At 45.1% G+C, this 14,526-nt stretch overlaps 1 protein-coding gene across 2 annotated transcripts in view; it reads left to right on the top strand.

Annotated features, from left to right (window-relative positions):
• The first annotated feature begins 1,274 nt into the window (after positions 1–1,274).
• Positions 1,275–14,526, top strand: part of Dlgap5 (DLG associated protein 5) — a 39,046-nt gene continuing 25,794 nt past the window's right edge. The window contains exons 1-7 of one of the 2 annotated variants that reach the window (XM_041634020.1): positions 1,275–1,367; positions 4,071–4,306; positions 7,097–7,290; positions 7,446–7,508; positions 9,558–9,642; positions 9,735–9,854; positions 14,023–14,093. In XM_041634020.1, coding sequence (XP_041489954.1) covers positions 4,072–4,306; positions 7,097–7,290; positions 7,446–7,508; positions 9,558–9,642; positions 9,735–9,854; positions 14,023–14,093 — 768 coding nt within the window. In that variant the 5' untranslated portion in view covers positions 1,275–1,367; position 4,071. Of the gene's footprint in view, positions 1,368–4,070; positions 4,307–7,096; positions 7,291–7,445; positions 7,509–9,557; positions 9,643–9,734; positions 9,855–14,022; positions 14,094–14,526 lie in introns of those variants that run through there. The other variant, XM_041634021.1, reaches the window with a different exon arrangement.

Genomic DNA, 14,526 nt, shown 5'->3' with positions numbered 1-14,526 from the left:
AGTTGATTACAAGCCACTATGTGGTTGCTGGGAGCTATACCTGGGTCCTCTGCAAGGGCAAAAACAGCATTCCCAACTGCTAAGCCAACTCTCCAGCCCTTAGTCTTAGCATTTTTAAACAAGATATATTATGTCAGTTATCTCTTTTTATTTTTCTCTTTATATGTCCTAGAGGTCTCATTGCAGCTGTGGAGGAACAGGCACAATCTGCAGCACGAGGTTGGCAGAGAAGAACAAAAGACAAACTCTTACAAATGCTTTCCTGACTTATCTTCCAGTGTCTGTAGGAAACCCAGCAGCCTATAAATACAAGGTAAGCACAGCCGCACTGGCCTAGGATGTTTTTTGCTTTGTTTTGTTTACTTGATATCCTAAGAGTTTATTTAGCCTTAGGCTGGAGAGATGGCTCAGCAAAGGAACTGGGTTTGATTTCCAGCACCCACATGCAGGCAAACACAATGTACATAAAATAAATTAATTAATTAAAAAAAAGAGCTTAGCTTATGTGTGTGTTGTTGTTTTTCGTTGACCTCAAGGTGGCTCTTAATTTCACCGTCGGTTGAAAGCAGAAATGGAATAAATTATTTCAGTTAACCTTACTAAAACCTTTTTCTTTTATGAGCGTGGTTGATTACGCCTTGAATCCCAGCACTCAGAGACAGGCAGGAGGATCTCTGTGAGTTTGAGACCAGCCTGGTCCACATCGTGAATTCCAGGACAGGCAAAATGACATTGTGAGATCCTGTCTCAAAACATATCAAAGACCAAAAAAAGACGTTTAATTCTAGCACTTAAGAGGAAGAGGCAGGTGGATCTCTGAGTTCAAGGCCAGCCTGGTCTACAGAGTCAGTTTCGGGGCAGCCAGGACTGTTTCACAGAGAAAACTTGTCAAGAAAAGGAAAGAAGAAAGGGCGGGAGGGAGGGAGGAAAAGAAAGAAGAAAGAAAAGAAAAGAAAGAGGGAGGGGAGGGGAGGAAAGAAAGAAAAGAAAGATTAAAAAAAAGAAAACAAATTTTTTAAAATGAAAGATGAGAAAACGACCTGGAGAGGCGAGAAGAAACGTTCCCCGCCCGCCTCGCTGTCCCGCCCCAGCTGTGCAGATGCTCCCCTGTTTACCGCCTCCCTCATCGCCCTCCCCTCCTAATCCTTCGCCTTCCAAACAATTCAAAAGTCGCCCAGAACCAGCCTATCGCAAGCCTCGTTCGAGAGGAAGGGGCGGGAGCTTCCGGAAGTGTTGGCAGGAGTCCGTCCAATCGGCGGCCGGCCGCGGGAAATTTCAGTTCGGGGCAGGCTGGAGGAGTTCAGTCTGCGGAGCTGCGGAGGTCTCTGTTGCGCGATTGTGGGGTTTGTGTCCAGAAACTGCGTCAGGTAAGAAAGATCGAGCGTTCAGGGTCCGCTTGGCTGCACACCATTGAGGGTGGCCTGGGCTCCATGAGACCTGGTCTAGAGAGATGGAGCAGCAGTTAGGAGCACTTGTGTTTTTGCAGAGGTTCGCTTCCCAGCACCCCACGTTAGGCAGCTCACAGCCCCCTGTAGCCAGCGTTAGGAGATCCGACACCCACTTTTGGACATTAATAGGCAGGACGCTCAGACGCACACACATACACATAAATAAAAAAAGTCTTCGAAAATTTAAAAAGCGGCATGAGGAAAATGTAGTATATTGCCCTAAAGCATTAGCGAAAGGATTAGAGATAAAAATCTATCTGGCCCGTAAGCTCTCAAAAGATCCCAGAAGTGACTGCGGCCTCTGCTTTTTCTGAGGACTCTGTCATTTGTTACCACCTGTGGTTATTAAGTTTTTGAAAATCTTAAAGAAAAGCTAAATCTTAATGGTGTTCTAAAATACTGGGGAGTATGAGAGCACACGCAAGGGCCGACGTGAGAGCCACATTTGCTCATCACGTAAAGCTGGGAAGTAGCGGCTGTTCTCAGTCAGCTGCTTTAATCACTGCGTAGGGTTCCTCTATGGTCATTCAGGTTTTGCCGCTAGGTTCCTACCTTCATTTCCCTCGCTGGCCTGTCAGTCTTCTCTCCTAAGTATCTTTTAGGCAGTGTGGAATCGTAACAACAGAACACAAACTAGAATACAAATACTTTTGGAATTATTGTGGTCCTTATCGTCTTTCTGTGTTTTGCTGAATACATTAGCAGAGATCTTTCAAGTCTGGTGGTGCCGCCACACGCCTTTAATCCCAGCACACAGGAGACCAGAGGAAGGCCCATCTCTGTGAGTTCCAGGACAGCCTGGTCTACAGAGCGAGTCCCAGACAGCCAGGGCTACACAGAGAAGCCTCCTTGTTCCTCCACCCCCAAAAACATCAAACAAACAAAACCTATCTTTCTAAGAAAAGGCCTTTACAAAGGATTATTTCTAAGATGGACAAAAATAATGGGGGCAAACTGATGAGGTTAAGTGTATTACCAAGTTTTGCTTAAATTCTTTCTCTAGTTTGCTTTTTTTTTCTTTTCATTTGTTTGTGTTTTGGTGGGGAGAGGATTAAAACAAGGTCTCTTGTAGCTCCCAGCAGCCTCGAACACCCTGTGGAGCTAAGACTATGAACCAGCCCTTACCTCCCACGTACTGGATTTTGGTTTTGTGATTGCAACGTCATAGTCTTTTATAGGCTGGCTTTAGCCAGGTGCTGAGGTCATGAGAGCATATTCACAGTGCGTATTACTGAAATGAGAGTGGGTGGGCTTCAAACCCTATTCCATGTGGTAGCCCAGTCTGGCTTTGAACTGCACTGAGCCTTCTGTGTCAGTCCCCCAATCCCTATGCTAGGATGATTTGTGTGTGCTGTGGAGGCCAGAAGTCAACGGCAGGCATCGTCCTCTATGGCTCTTGTCTGGCTAGTCTTAACGTCAGTTTGCCACACAAACTAGAGTTGTCTGAAAGAAGGGAACCTCAGTTGAGAAAATGCCTTCATACAATCTGGCTGTAAGACATTTTCTTAATTGGTGATTGATGGGGAGGGCTGGGCTATGATCTGGAAGTGTAAGCCAATAAATCCTTTCCTTCCCAACTTGCTTTTTGTTACGGTGTTTTGTTGCAGCAATAGAAATTTTCACTAAGACAAGTTGGTACCCACGTAGTGGGGTATTGCTGTGACAGACCTGACCATGTGTTGGGGAGGATTGTGAAAGATTTTAACTTAGGGCTAGAGAAGCCGTTGCATGTTGAGAGCTAAGGCTGTTCTGTGGGAGCGTGGAGGATAGCAATGCCGAGGGCAGTGTAAGCCAAACAAACCCTTGTTTTGGTCATGGTGTCTTGTTGCACAGTAGAATAAGACAGCTCTCTTCCTAGTTTTCTTGAATCAGAGTTTTTCTCATCAAAGCTGCAGCTCATTGATTCAGTTGGGCTGGCTGGCCGAAGGGCTTCAGGTAATGAGTGCCTGACTCTGCCCAGCGCAGCACTGGAATTGCAGGCATGTGCTGCTGTGCCTGCCTCTCCTGTGCTGGAGATGAGCGGAGGTCTGTGTGGTTGTGTGGCAGGTACTCAGTGGATTGAGCCATCTCCTGCGGACCACTTTTGCTTCTTGAATTGAGAAGAAAGGCACCGGTTCCTTTCTTCTCACCAGAGGAAGATTAAGGAAGTTGTTCTATGACACAGCCCTTTACTTTCTCCGCCTCCGCTTCACATGGTGCCTCTCGTCTATGTTCGAGATTATAGCTTTTCTCTGCTTCATTTTAATCTGTTGAGCAGCTTCCTATTCGGAAACCCCAAATAGGCCCTGGTAACACAGTAGGTCTCTGATAATGTTCTACGTTCATATTTACTCTTGTTTATTCTGGTGTGTGTTTTAATATTTCAAGGGAGTGCAAAGTGGTATAAGAGATGGACAGAAATCATGATTGTTTTTATTAATTAATTTATTTTGGTCTTTGAGAGAGGCTCTTACTCTTTAGCCCAGACTGTCAAACTCACAATGATCTACTGTGTGAGTCCCCCAGGTGATGGACCTAAAGGGTGAGCCAGCCACCACAACCTGGTCTCAGATTTGATTTGATTTTTTTAAATAATAAAATGAAAATCCATTTAAGTTGGTGTTTGTTTCTCTTTTTTGACAGGATGCCTTTATCCCATTTTGCCAGTCGGCTTCGGAAAGACTTAAGCACTGAAATGATTCGAACTAGCATTGCTCACAGGAAGTCCTTGTCACAGAAAGAAAACAGACACAAGGTGTATGAACGAAACAGGCATTTCGGCTTGAGAGATGTCAACATTCCACTGGAAGGTAGAGATCTTGTTAATATACCTGAGTTGCCTCAAAGCCTCGCTCCAGAAAAGGCCAGTACCAAAACGAGTAAGTAAAGACCTTTCGTAATTGTAAGTACTTTTTCAGAGTAAGTCAAAGTCGGTCTGGAGAGAGGTCTCAGCAGTTCCTGGCATGGTGGCTCAGAACCATCTGCAACTCCAGCTCTGTGGGATCTGACCCCTCTTCCGATTTCCCCAGGCTCCGGCATGCATGTGGTGCACATACGTATGTATGCTCAGGCCTTCATGTGAGCGTACACACACACACCAGATAAATACTAAGAGCAAAGGGAAAGTTGGTTTAATGCCTGGGAGGAAAAATTAAAGAACTCCACTGGTCAAAAGAAAATCATTCTGAATAACTCAGTGAGAAGCTTGAAGTAAAAATACTTCTAGAGAAGAGAACAAAGAGATGATTCTTACATTTGCCCAGAATGATTTGGGGCCGTGAGGACAGAAAGAGCTGAGTAAACAAGAAGGGATATTCTCAGAAGAGATAAAAACAGTGAAAGCAGAGTGTCCTGGAGGGTGTGTGGGGCTGGAGGAGGAGAGCCGAGCGTGATCCGTCTCTGGGTCGGAGTCACTGGCGTCCGGCTTTGTTCCTATAGCGAGTGGTAGAAACTGAAGGGCGGTGATGCAGAGCAAAGGTGAGCGGTGAGCGAGAGAAGTTCCTAGAAGGCTTTGTGTGTTTGTTTGTCTATTTTTTTTAACATTTCTTGGGGTGGCACGTGAGAGGTACGTGGGAGTACATGTGTTCTCTGTCAGGAGTGTGGAGGTCAGAGACGGCTCTGTGGTGTTGTCCTTCTCCATTGGTGGACGCTATGGGTCCACAGAGAGATCAGCACTTCAGTTGCTGAGCTGTCTTCCTGGCCCCTAGAAGTGGTATTTTATAATTCTTCAGGTGTTTGAGCCTGGTTTTGTAAAGGGCAGTACTGGGACTGCTACCACATCTGGTTCTCTTCCAGATTTATCATGTGAGGGACAGGAACTGGACAAAACACTCAGAGGTTTTTGTTTCTTCTGACCTGAGGTGAATAGTGCATGTTTGAAGAAAGGAGCGGGCCTGGTAGTGTGTTTGGAGAGAGAAAATAGCAGCCTGTTTACTGAGTGTCAGGAAATGGAGAAGGCCGAGGATCAGGGTTTGAAAGGGAGGCTTCTTTTGTGTGGTCTGAGCACAGCGAAAATATGCAGGGAATATTGTAGAAGGCAACAGTCGTGTTAGAAAAGAACTGGAAAGATAGCTCAGAGGTTAGGAGCACCAGCTGCTCTTCCAGAGGTCCTGAGTTCCATTCCCAGCACCCACATGGTGGCTCACAGCCACCTGTAGTGAGATCTGAGCTGCCTTCTAGTGTGTAGGCAGAACACTGGATACATAATAAATAAATCTTTTTAAAAAATTAAGAGTTCAATTTTAGGCATGTTAAATTTTTCCTTTTCGATAAATACATTTTAAATTAAAGTAGAATTACCTCATTTTCCCTTTCCTCCCTCCAGTCCTTCCTATGCCCCACCACCAAGTTGATAGTCTTTCTTCTATTATTATTACATACACATGCTTGTATGTATATGTATGTGCAAATATGTAAATACAGTCCATTGTTGACATACTGAAGTTAGGTCTGTAAGGAAGGATGATCTTTAGAAAGCAGCTGAGGGACCTTGCCTAGTGGCTCATGTCTTTGGTCCCACGTCTCAGGAAGCAGGGGCTATTAGGGCCATGGGGGCTATATACAGTGAGACCCTGGCTCAAAAGGGGACTGGTGAAGGAAAGCCAGATAGGACTGGGTTCAAAAGAGACTGGAAGTCTCATCTAGGATACAGTATTGCTTCAAAGGTCGAACTTGAGTCGAATAAAATCCTGAGATGTAATTTCTGCTGTAGAAAAACCGTGGTTAGGAATAAGTGAAAAACTTGAAATAAGCAAAACAAAGAGCCCACTTCTTAGGTGGTCTTTGGCTGGGCCTAAGAACCTAATTAATGCAAGAGACAGTTCACAGAAAAGCTTATAAAATTTGCATGGGAGGGGTCTTGATAAGGAGAATGACCAAGGTATAAGGCTTCTTAGACCAAAAGTCACTAAGCTTGTGAAGGAGGACAGAGCAAGGTAGGCAGGCCCAGGTTGTTGCTGAGAGACGGTTTGTTCAAAAGCTGGAGCCCTCGTGAGGAAGGCTTTGTGAGGGAGGGACAGCCTCCCAAAGAATGGTTTGGTTTGGTTTGCAGGATGATTAGGAATTGAACTCGGGGCCTCACCCATGCTAGGCAGTTAAGCAAGTACTTTTGTGCTAACTATAGACTCCCAAAAGAACCTTCTGTTTTTAGAGACCAGGTCTCAATAGATAACGCTGTCTGGCCTGGCAATAGCCAAGACCCTGCATTTTTCTTGCTTCCATCTCTCAATTGTAGGCAATTGTCAAAAATTAACGGAACTTTTCAGGCTTGTTGCATGTAGGAAAAGGCAGAGCAAATGGCCCATTCTAAAGTTCTTTGACTGATTCAGCCTGACGTAATCAGTACATTGATTTTTTTTAAATGAGCAATGAATACAATTTTCAAAATAATTAGATCTTGAAAAGACTTGTTTTACAGTGTTGAGGAATTAACAGGACAGGATTTAAAGCATTTCTTGCCAGGCGGTGGTGGCACATGCCTTTAATCCCAGCACTCCAGGAAGCAGAGGCAGGCGGATTGGTCTATTGAGCAGCAAAGGCTATCCAAAGAGAAACCCTATCTCAAAAAAATAAAATAAATAAGGAAAAAAGACGCAAAACAACCAAAATTGTTTTGTAATATTTTGTCTAAATATTTTATGGGCTGTTGCTTGGTACCCTCCTCCCCTTAGAGTCAGAGAAAATGGTTCTGAGTGACCAGCGGAAACAACTCCTTCAAAAATACAAAGAAGAGAAACAGCTTCAAAAGTTGAAAGAGCAGCGAGAGAAAGCTAAGCGAGGAGTATTTAAAGTGGGTCTCTACAGACCTGACGCCCCCGGCTTCCTCGTCACAGACAACAGGAGCGTAAAAGCTGAGCCGGAAAAGGTACGCTTATGATTTTAACCTAAAACAGACAAATAATTCCTTTAACTCTGGAACTAAAAAATAGCTACTTAAAAGTTTAAATTTTAAACTGGGACATGTAATTAATTTTGCCAGTGTTTGTTTGTTTAATTCACCTTTTTTTGACTGTTTAAAAGGCTTTTCCATACACCGGGCGAATTACAAGATCAAAGGCCAAAGATCACATGGAACACACTAAGGTATCATTGTGTATAGATAATTGCTACCAAAATAGCGTACTGTCTGTTTTCTCCTCAAAAGGAGTTTTTTCTTTTTTTTAAATTTGCTTCTTATGTATACAGTGTTCTGCCTGCATGCATGCTTGCATGCCAGAAGAGGACACCAGATCTCATTACAGATGATTATGAGCCAGATGTGTTTGTGGGAATTGAACTCTGGACCTTTGAGAGAGTAGGCAGTGCTCTTAACTGCTGAGCCATCTCCAGTCCCTCAAAAGTTTGTAATTTCATTTTAAACCTAAAATCAGATGCAAACATAGTGATTTAGTTACCTGAGTGAAAGTGTGAAAATTCGTGGTGAAATAAAGCAGTTTCTGGCTAGATGCCAAGAAAAGTCACAGTCACAAACAGTAGTGTTTACATGAGCAGCCTTAATGTAATCCGTCCCAGCTCCATCTTTATGAACCCCTCTTAGTGTGGTCCACCCCAGCTCCATCTTTATGAACCCCTCTTAGTGTGGTCCGCCCCAGCTCCATCACTATGAACCCCTCTTAGTGCGGTCCGCCCCAGCCCCATCTTTATGAACCCCTCTTAGTGCGGTCTGCCCCAGCCCCATCTTTATGAACACCTCTTAGTGTGGTCCGCCCCAACTCCATCATTATGAACCCCTCTTAGTGCGGTCCGCCCCAGCTCCATCTTTATGAACACCTCTTAGTGTGGTCCGCCCCAGCTCCATCTTTATGAACCCCTCTTAGTGTGGTCCGCCCCAGCTCCATCACTATGAACCCCTCTTAGTGCGGTCCGCCCCAGCTCCATCACTATGAACCCCTCTTAGTGCGGTCTGCCCCAGCCCCATCTTTATGCTGCTGTGTGGGCGTTATGCTGTTCCTCTGCACTCCATGCTATCTGCATAAAATCAGCTCAGAACGAGGAAAGCCCAGTGGGGCGAGACACATTTCTGGTCTCTAAACACAGCAACAAATGAAGAGAGAATTAAATATGAAGCTAGGTTTTATGTTTTTAGCATATTGGACTCACTGCCATGTTTGTCTAACTTCTCTAGCCTCTGGGATACTTACAGTTCCAAACAAAATTCTGAGCTTTATGAAGCTCACTCTAGGCCTAGAAAGAAAACTGGTACATATAGTCCGAACAATGGGAGATGGCAGGAGGAGTAGGCATTGAGTGACATTTTAGTCGGAGCAGCCCAGGAAAACCTTCCTGTGATGCTTACTTTTGGGGTGTAGTCTTGGGGAAGTGAGGGAACCCCAGGAAAAAGCTTCCTGTCTAGAAGAAATGTAAATATAAGATTCAGAGATTCCTTTGCTGTTGTAATTGGTTGATTTTTCTTTTTCCCTAGCAATGTTGGGAATGACAGAAGCCAGGGACCTGTACAGGTTAGGCATGCTCTATACTGCTGAGCAACTCACTAGACCATGGCCTACAAGCCACTCACTCACTATTCATGGCTCCTTTTGAGGCTGAGGCAGGGGGTTAGCTTGCGAGCTTAGGCAACACAAGAAGGCCTCATCTCGGGGAAAGAAAACCACAATTAATGTTAGTGTTGCCAGAATTCTCAAGTGAGCACATGGCCTTGACCCCAGAGACATCTCTGAGGTCTGTTTTCTGAGTGCTGTGACTAAAGGCCAGTGTGAGCATGCCTTCCTGGCTGTGTTTTTGTTTTGTGGGTGTTTTTTTTTTTTCCTTTTTCTTTTTTCTTTTTTCTTTTTTTTTTTTTTGAGAGAGAGACTTTTTTATAGCCCAGACTCTCCTATTGGTTGAGGCTGGAGTTGAACTGATTCTTTTGAGATCACCTTACAAGTTAAAAATGTGTTTTGACCGGGTGGTGATGGCACATGCCTTTTATCCCAGCAGAGGTAGGTGATCTCTGGGTGTTCAAGGCCAGCCTGGTGGTCTACAAGAGCTACAAGAGCTAGCTAATTTCAGGAAAGCTAGGGCTGTTACACAGAGAAACCCCGTCACACACACACACACACACACACACAAATACACAGAAATGTGTTTTGAATTACTTTGCAGTTAAATAACAAAGTACCCAATTCTTCACAGATTGATAGTAAGAACGCCCTTCAAGCAGCACGGTTTGGCCAAAAACAGACTTCTGAAAAGAAGATACCGGACAAAGAGAGAAAAGGTAGGAACATTAGCAATGATGATGAACTTGGTGCTGCCACGGAAATAATTTATGAATGACAAAAAACATCTGATTAAGATTATTTTTCCCAGCTGTACAATCCATGGTGTCGTCAGGGAAAATGACCGGAGCAGCCACTACTCAGAAGACAAAGCAGATGACCCGAGCAGTCCCGTCTGCCACAAGCAAGCCAGTCTCAAGAGTTGCTGGGGGTAAGAGACACAGTGACACACTTTATAAAGAACAAGAAAGGGTCAAAGAAAACCATGACTCTAAAATATAGTGTGTTTGTTAATAAACAAAAACTAGTATAAACAGATGCCGAAGAATCAAATTGGCAATGGAGCTGTGGGTGAGGGCTGTGCACATGGGATGACTTCCTCGGTTCCCCTCACTGTGCTGTCTGAGGTGCAGTCTCTGACCGTGGGATCCAGCGCTGGCTGCGGGTGGGTGCCAGCACACAGACTTGGGTCTGGCACCACGCCAAGCCCTTTGCCAACAAACTACTGCTCTGCACTTGTTTTTTTTTTTTTTCCTCTTTTCAAGATTTATTTCCATTTTTTGTGTGTGGGTTTCCCCTGCATATATGTCTGTGCCAGATGGGTGCCCACAGAGCCAGAAGAGGACATCTTATGTCCTGGAGCTGGACACACATGTGGTACAGATGATCCTGCTGGTTCAGGCTTTCAAGGAAGTTTGGAAGTTATAGGCTGCCCAGCTGTCTGGTTGGTTGGTTTAGTGTTGGAGGTAAGATTTGTTGGTTCTGTTTCTTTATGATTAGTATGTATTTAGTAATCAGGAAAAAAGACGGGAGACATAGCTTTATTTTGAAAAGCAGATGGTTTATATTTAACAGGAAATCTCATTTGTTTTTTTGTCCCCTGTAATGGTGTGTGACTTCTAATCATAAAAGTTGAAAATATAGCCGGGCAGTGATGGCGCACGCCTTTAATCCCAGCACTCGGGAGGCAGAGGCAGGCGGATCTCTGTGAGTTCGAGACCAGCCTGGTCTACAAGAGCTAGTTCCAGGACAGGCTCCAAAGCCACAGAGAAACCCTGTCTCAAAAAAGAAAAAGAAAAAAAAAAGTTGAAAATATATATTCCTATTTGTCCTTCTTCAGACTTTACCAGATGATCTAGTACTTTAATATAGCATCGCTTCTGTTTTCTTTCTTTCTGTTTTTGAACTGTTTTTCTTTTTTATTTATTTTTTTACATACCAATCCCAGTTCCCCCGCCCTTCTCTCCTCCCGCTCTCCCCGCCCCCCCCCCCCCCATCCACTCCTCAGAGGTTAAGGCCTCCCCTGGGAAATCAACTAAGTCTGCAGCATCACCTCGTTGAGGCAGGACCAAAGAGCCCCCCTCCCCGTGCCTAGGCTGAGCAAGGTGCCTCTCCATAGAGAATGGGCTCCACAAGTCAGTTCATGCATTAGAGTTAGATCCTGGTTCCACTGCCAGTGGCTCCTTATACTGCCCAAGCCACACCATTGCCACCTGTTCAGGGGGCCTAGTCCGGGTCTATGCAGGTTCCCAGTTGTCAGTCTGGAGTCAGTGATCTCCCACTAGATCGGGTCAGCTGATTCTGTGGGGTGGGAACATCATAGTCTTGACCCCATTGTTCCTATGATCGCTCATCCCTCTCTCTGCCTGGGGGCCCAGTGGTAGCTGTGGATCTCTGCGTCTGCTTCATCTGTTTCTGGAGGAGGGTTCTAGCTTCTCTCGGTTGTGGACTGTAGGCTGGTTATCCTTTGTCTGCCCTGTCCATTTGCCTGCAAATTTAAAGATGTCATTGTTTTGTTTGTTTGTTTGTTTTTTACCACTGAGTAGTACTCATTGTGTAAATGTACCACATTTTCCTTATCCGCTCTTCCGTTGAGGGGCATCTAGGTTGTTTCCAGGTTCTGGCTATTATGGATAATGTTCTGTGAACATAGTTGAGCAAATGTCCTTGTGGTGTGACTGTGCCTCCTTTGGGTATGGTATTCCTGGGTCTTAAGGTAGATTGCTTCCTAGTTTTCTGAGAAATCACCATACTGATTTCCACAGTAGCTGTACAAGTTTGCACTCCCACCAGCAAGGGAGGAGCATTCCCCTTATTCCATATCCTCTCCAACATAAGCTATCATTGGTATTTTTGATTTTAGCCATTGTGACAGGTGTAAGATGGTATCTTAGAGTTGTTTGGATTTGCATTTCCCTGATGACTAAGGATGTTGGGCATTTCCTAAGTGTCTTTTGGTCATTTGAGATTCTTCTGTTGAGAATTCTTTGTTTAGATCTGTACCCCTTTTTTTAAAACTGGATTATTTGGTAGTTTGGTGTCTAGTTCTTGAGTTCTTTGTATATTTTGGAGATCAGCCCTCTGTCAGATATGGGGTTGATGAAGATCTTTTTTCATTCTATAGGCTGTCATTTTGTGTTGTTGACCGTGTCCTTTGCTTTACAGAAGACTCCCAGTTCAGGAGGTCCCCCATTCATTAATTGTTGCTCTCAGTGTCTGTGCTGCTGGGGCTATATTTAGGAAGTGGTCTCCTATGCCAATGCATTCAAGGCTGCTTCCCACTTTGTCTTTTATGGGGTTCAATGTAAATGGATTTATGTTGATGTCTTTATTCATTTAGACTTGAGTTTTGTGCATGGGGATAGATGTGGATCTGTTTGCATTCTTCTACATGTCGACATCCAGTTATACCAGCACCATTTGTTTAAGATGCTTTCTTTTTTCCATTTTATATTTTTAGCTTCTTTGTCGAAAATCAGGTGTTCATAGGTGTGTGGGTTAATATCAGGATCTTCGATTCGATTCCATTGGTCCTCCTGTCTAATTTTATGCCAATACCAAGCTGCTTCCCGCGGGCTGGAGAGGTGATGTTGGGGAGGAGAGAGTTGGGAGATGGGCTCACACTCAGCAGTAGGTGTGGCTGGAGAGGTGATGTTGGGGAGGAGACAGTTGGGAGATGGGCTCACACTCAGCAGTAGGTGTGGCTGGAGAGGTGATGTTGGGGAGGAGACAGTTGGGAGATGGGCTCATACTCAGCAGTAGGTGTGGCTGGAGAGGCATCAGGTTTACTGCCTCAGGCATCTGTTTCTTGAAATAACTGAGAAGGCAGGTTGCTAGGAGAAAAAAAATAAATTGTTACTATTGGCCCTTTGAATGGGGCTAGCCTTGGGAAGGCCAGAAAGAATGGAAGGGAGAATTGCCCTGGTACGGAGAGGCAAGGGTGAATGAATGAGATGAGAGCAGATAAGCCCTTTAAAACCAAGTTTTATTTGCTCGGTAAGTACCCATTTGACCCTGGAGAGGCGGTACCAATGGTGAAGTCCCAGGAGCTGATGAGCTGGTGTAGTTGCTGGTGTTATCTGGAGAACTCTCTGCAGGTTGGTCTTGGCCCAGCAGGAGGAGTGACTAGTAAAATACGCTCAAATGGGAGGGGCCGAAACAGGCACTGGAGACTTAATATTCACCAGGCCAGATTTCTTGATAAAGCAGCAGAACTTCTCCCAGGAACCTGCAGGTATCTGTAAGACAGCTGGGGCAGATTTGCATCTTGGTGTCATAGCAAAAGGCTATGGCTTTAGGTTAAAAGGCATGAACATTTTAGAAGACAATTAAAGGAAACTGGACACTCTGAACCTCTGAAGATACCCCTGAAAACTGTTAATCCTGGACTATGAAGCCTGTGAAAGAGGCACACCTGTCTGTATTTTTAGCAGGAAACTTAGCAAATGAAGTAATGAGCTACCAGTACCCTAGTCACCAAATGCCCTCAGACAGATCTGAGAGGGAGAAGTAAAAGAGCAGAAGGGAGAGCTTTTCTAGCTACCCAGGCAATCCCAAGTCTCCCTGTAGTCTTTGGCGGAATACCAGTCTTAGAAGTACTTGCTTTTAGGTGATGAGCCCAGGAGGCCTGAAGAGTTTCCTGTGGGTGTAGGGTTCTGTCTACCTGTCTTGGCAGGATGGGACAACCATCCCCTGGTGTAGTGCCCAGGAAGCTGATGAAGTAGAAGGCAACTTTTTGCTGTGTGTGTGAGGCTTTGCCATATGCAAAGGCAAGCCTCCAGGCAGAACAGTCCCTCTTCCTCCGATTGGTGTAGTTGGCACTGTGGCTACTTTGAAGGCTCCTTCATGGTAGGCAGAGCAGAGCCTCCAGTGATCGCTTCTCCAGGTGCTAGCGGGCCCAAGGCTCAGATCTGTTGCTCCCTGAGGTGGAAGCAGGGTCCATGGTTTCAGTCACTCACTGCTCCTGGGTGGGTAGCTTGGGCTTCTGGCGCTCCTGGGCATGAATACCTGATTTTTGACAAAGAAGCTCTCATCTTTCCAGCAGAAAAGAGCGCTTGTCTGTTTTCAAATTGATGTCTTGCTTCTTTTTTTTCTTTTAGAGAATGAATCTGAAAGAGTGGGGCCAGGTAGAGGAAGACCTGCCAGAAAGGTGGACGCCAAGCCTGACAAGGTAGAGGATGCGGTCTGCTTGTCCCGAAATGCCCGGCATCTCCTTGCTCGGGCCGTAGCTGACATGAAGTGTGCAGATGCTTCTGAGAGCGTGCCTGCGCATGCTTCTGAGAGCGTGCCTGCGCACATACTGAAACCTGATTTACTGATACCGGTGTCTTAATCTAACCCTAAGTTTTATGAGTAGAGAAAGCATATTCTGATTAACAGAGAAAATGGGGAGTAGAAAAACAAGCTGGGACTATATTGCAAGAGCTGGTTATAGGGTGAGATGCTGCTTTGGGTTTCAGCTAGAATGGGGTGTCGTCTGTGCTTCCAGTTAGCTGCAGAATTCGAGGTTTTCTCCATCTCTAGCAGAATTTCCTAGACAGAGTTTTAAGAATTCATTCAGTAAGCTAGGGTTTCTAACAGCATCTAGCAATGAGGCCTGTAAG

The sequence above is a fragment of the Microtus oregoni genome, unplaced genomic scaffold, assembly GCF_018167655.1.
Source record: "Microtus oregoni isolate MIOR12 unplaced genomic scaffold, Mior012 000045F_ref0000178, whole genome shotgun sequence".
Classification (NCBI taxonomy): Eukaryota; Metazoa; Chordata; class Mammalia; order Rodentia; family Cricetidae; genus Microtus; species Microtus oregoni.
The sequence above is the reverse complement of the archived record's forward strand: the minus strand, read 5'-3'. Positions and strand labels throughout refer to the sequence as shown.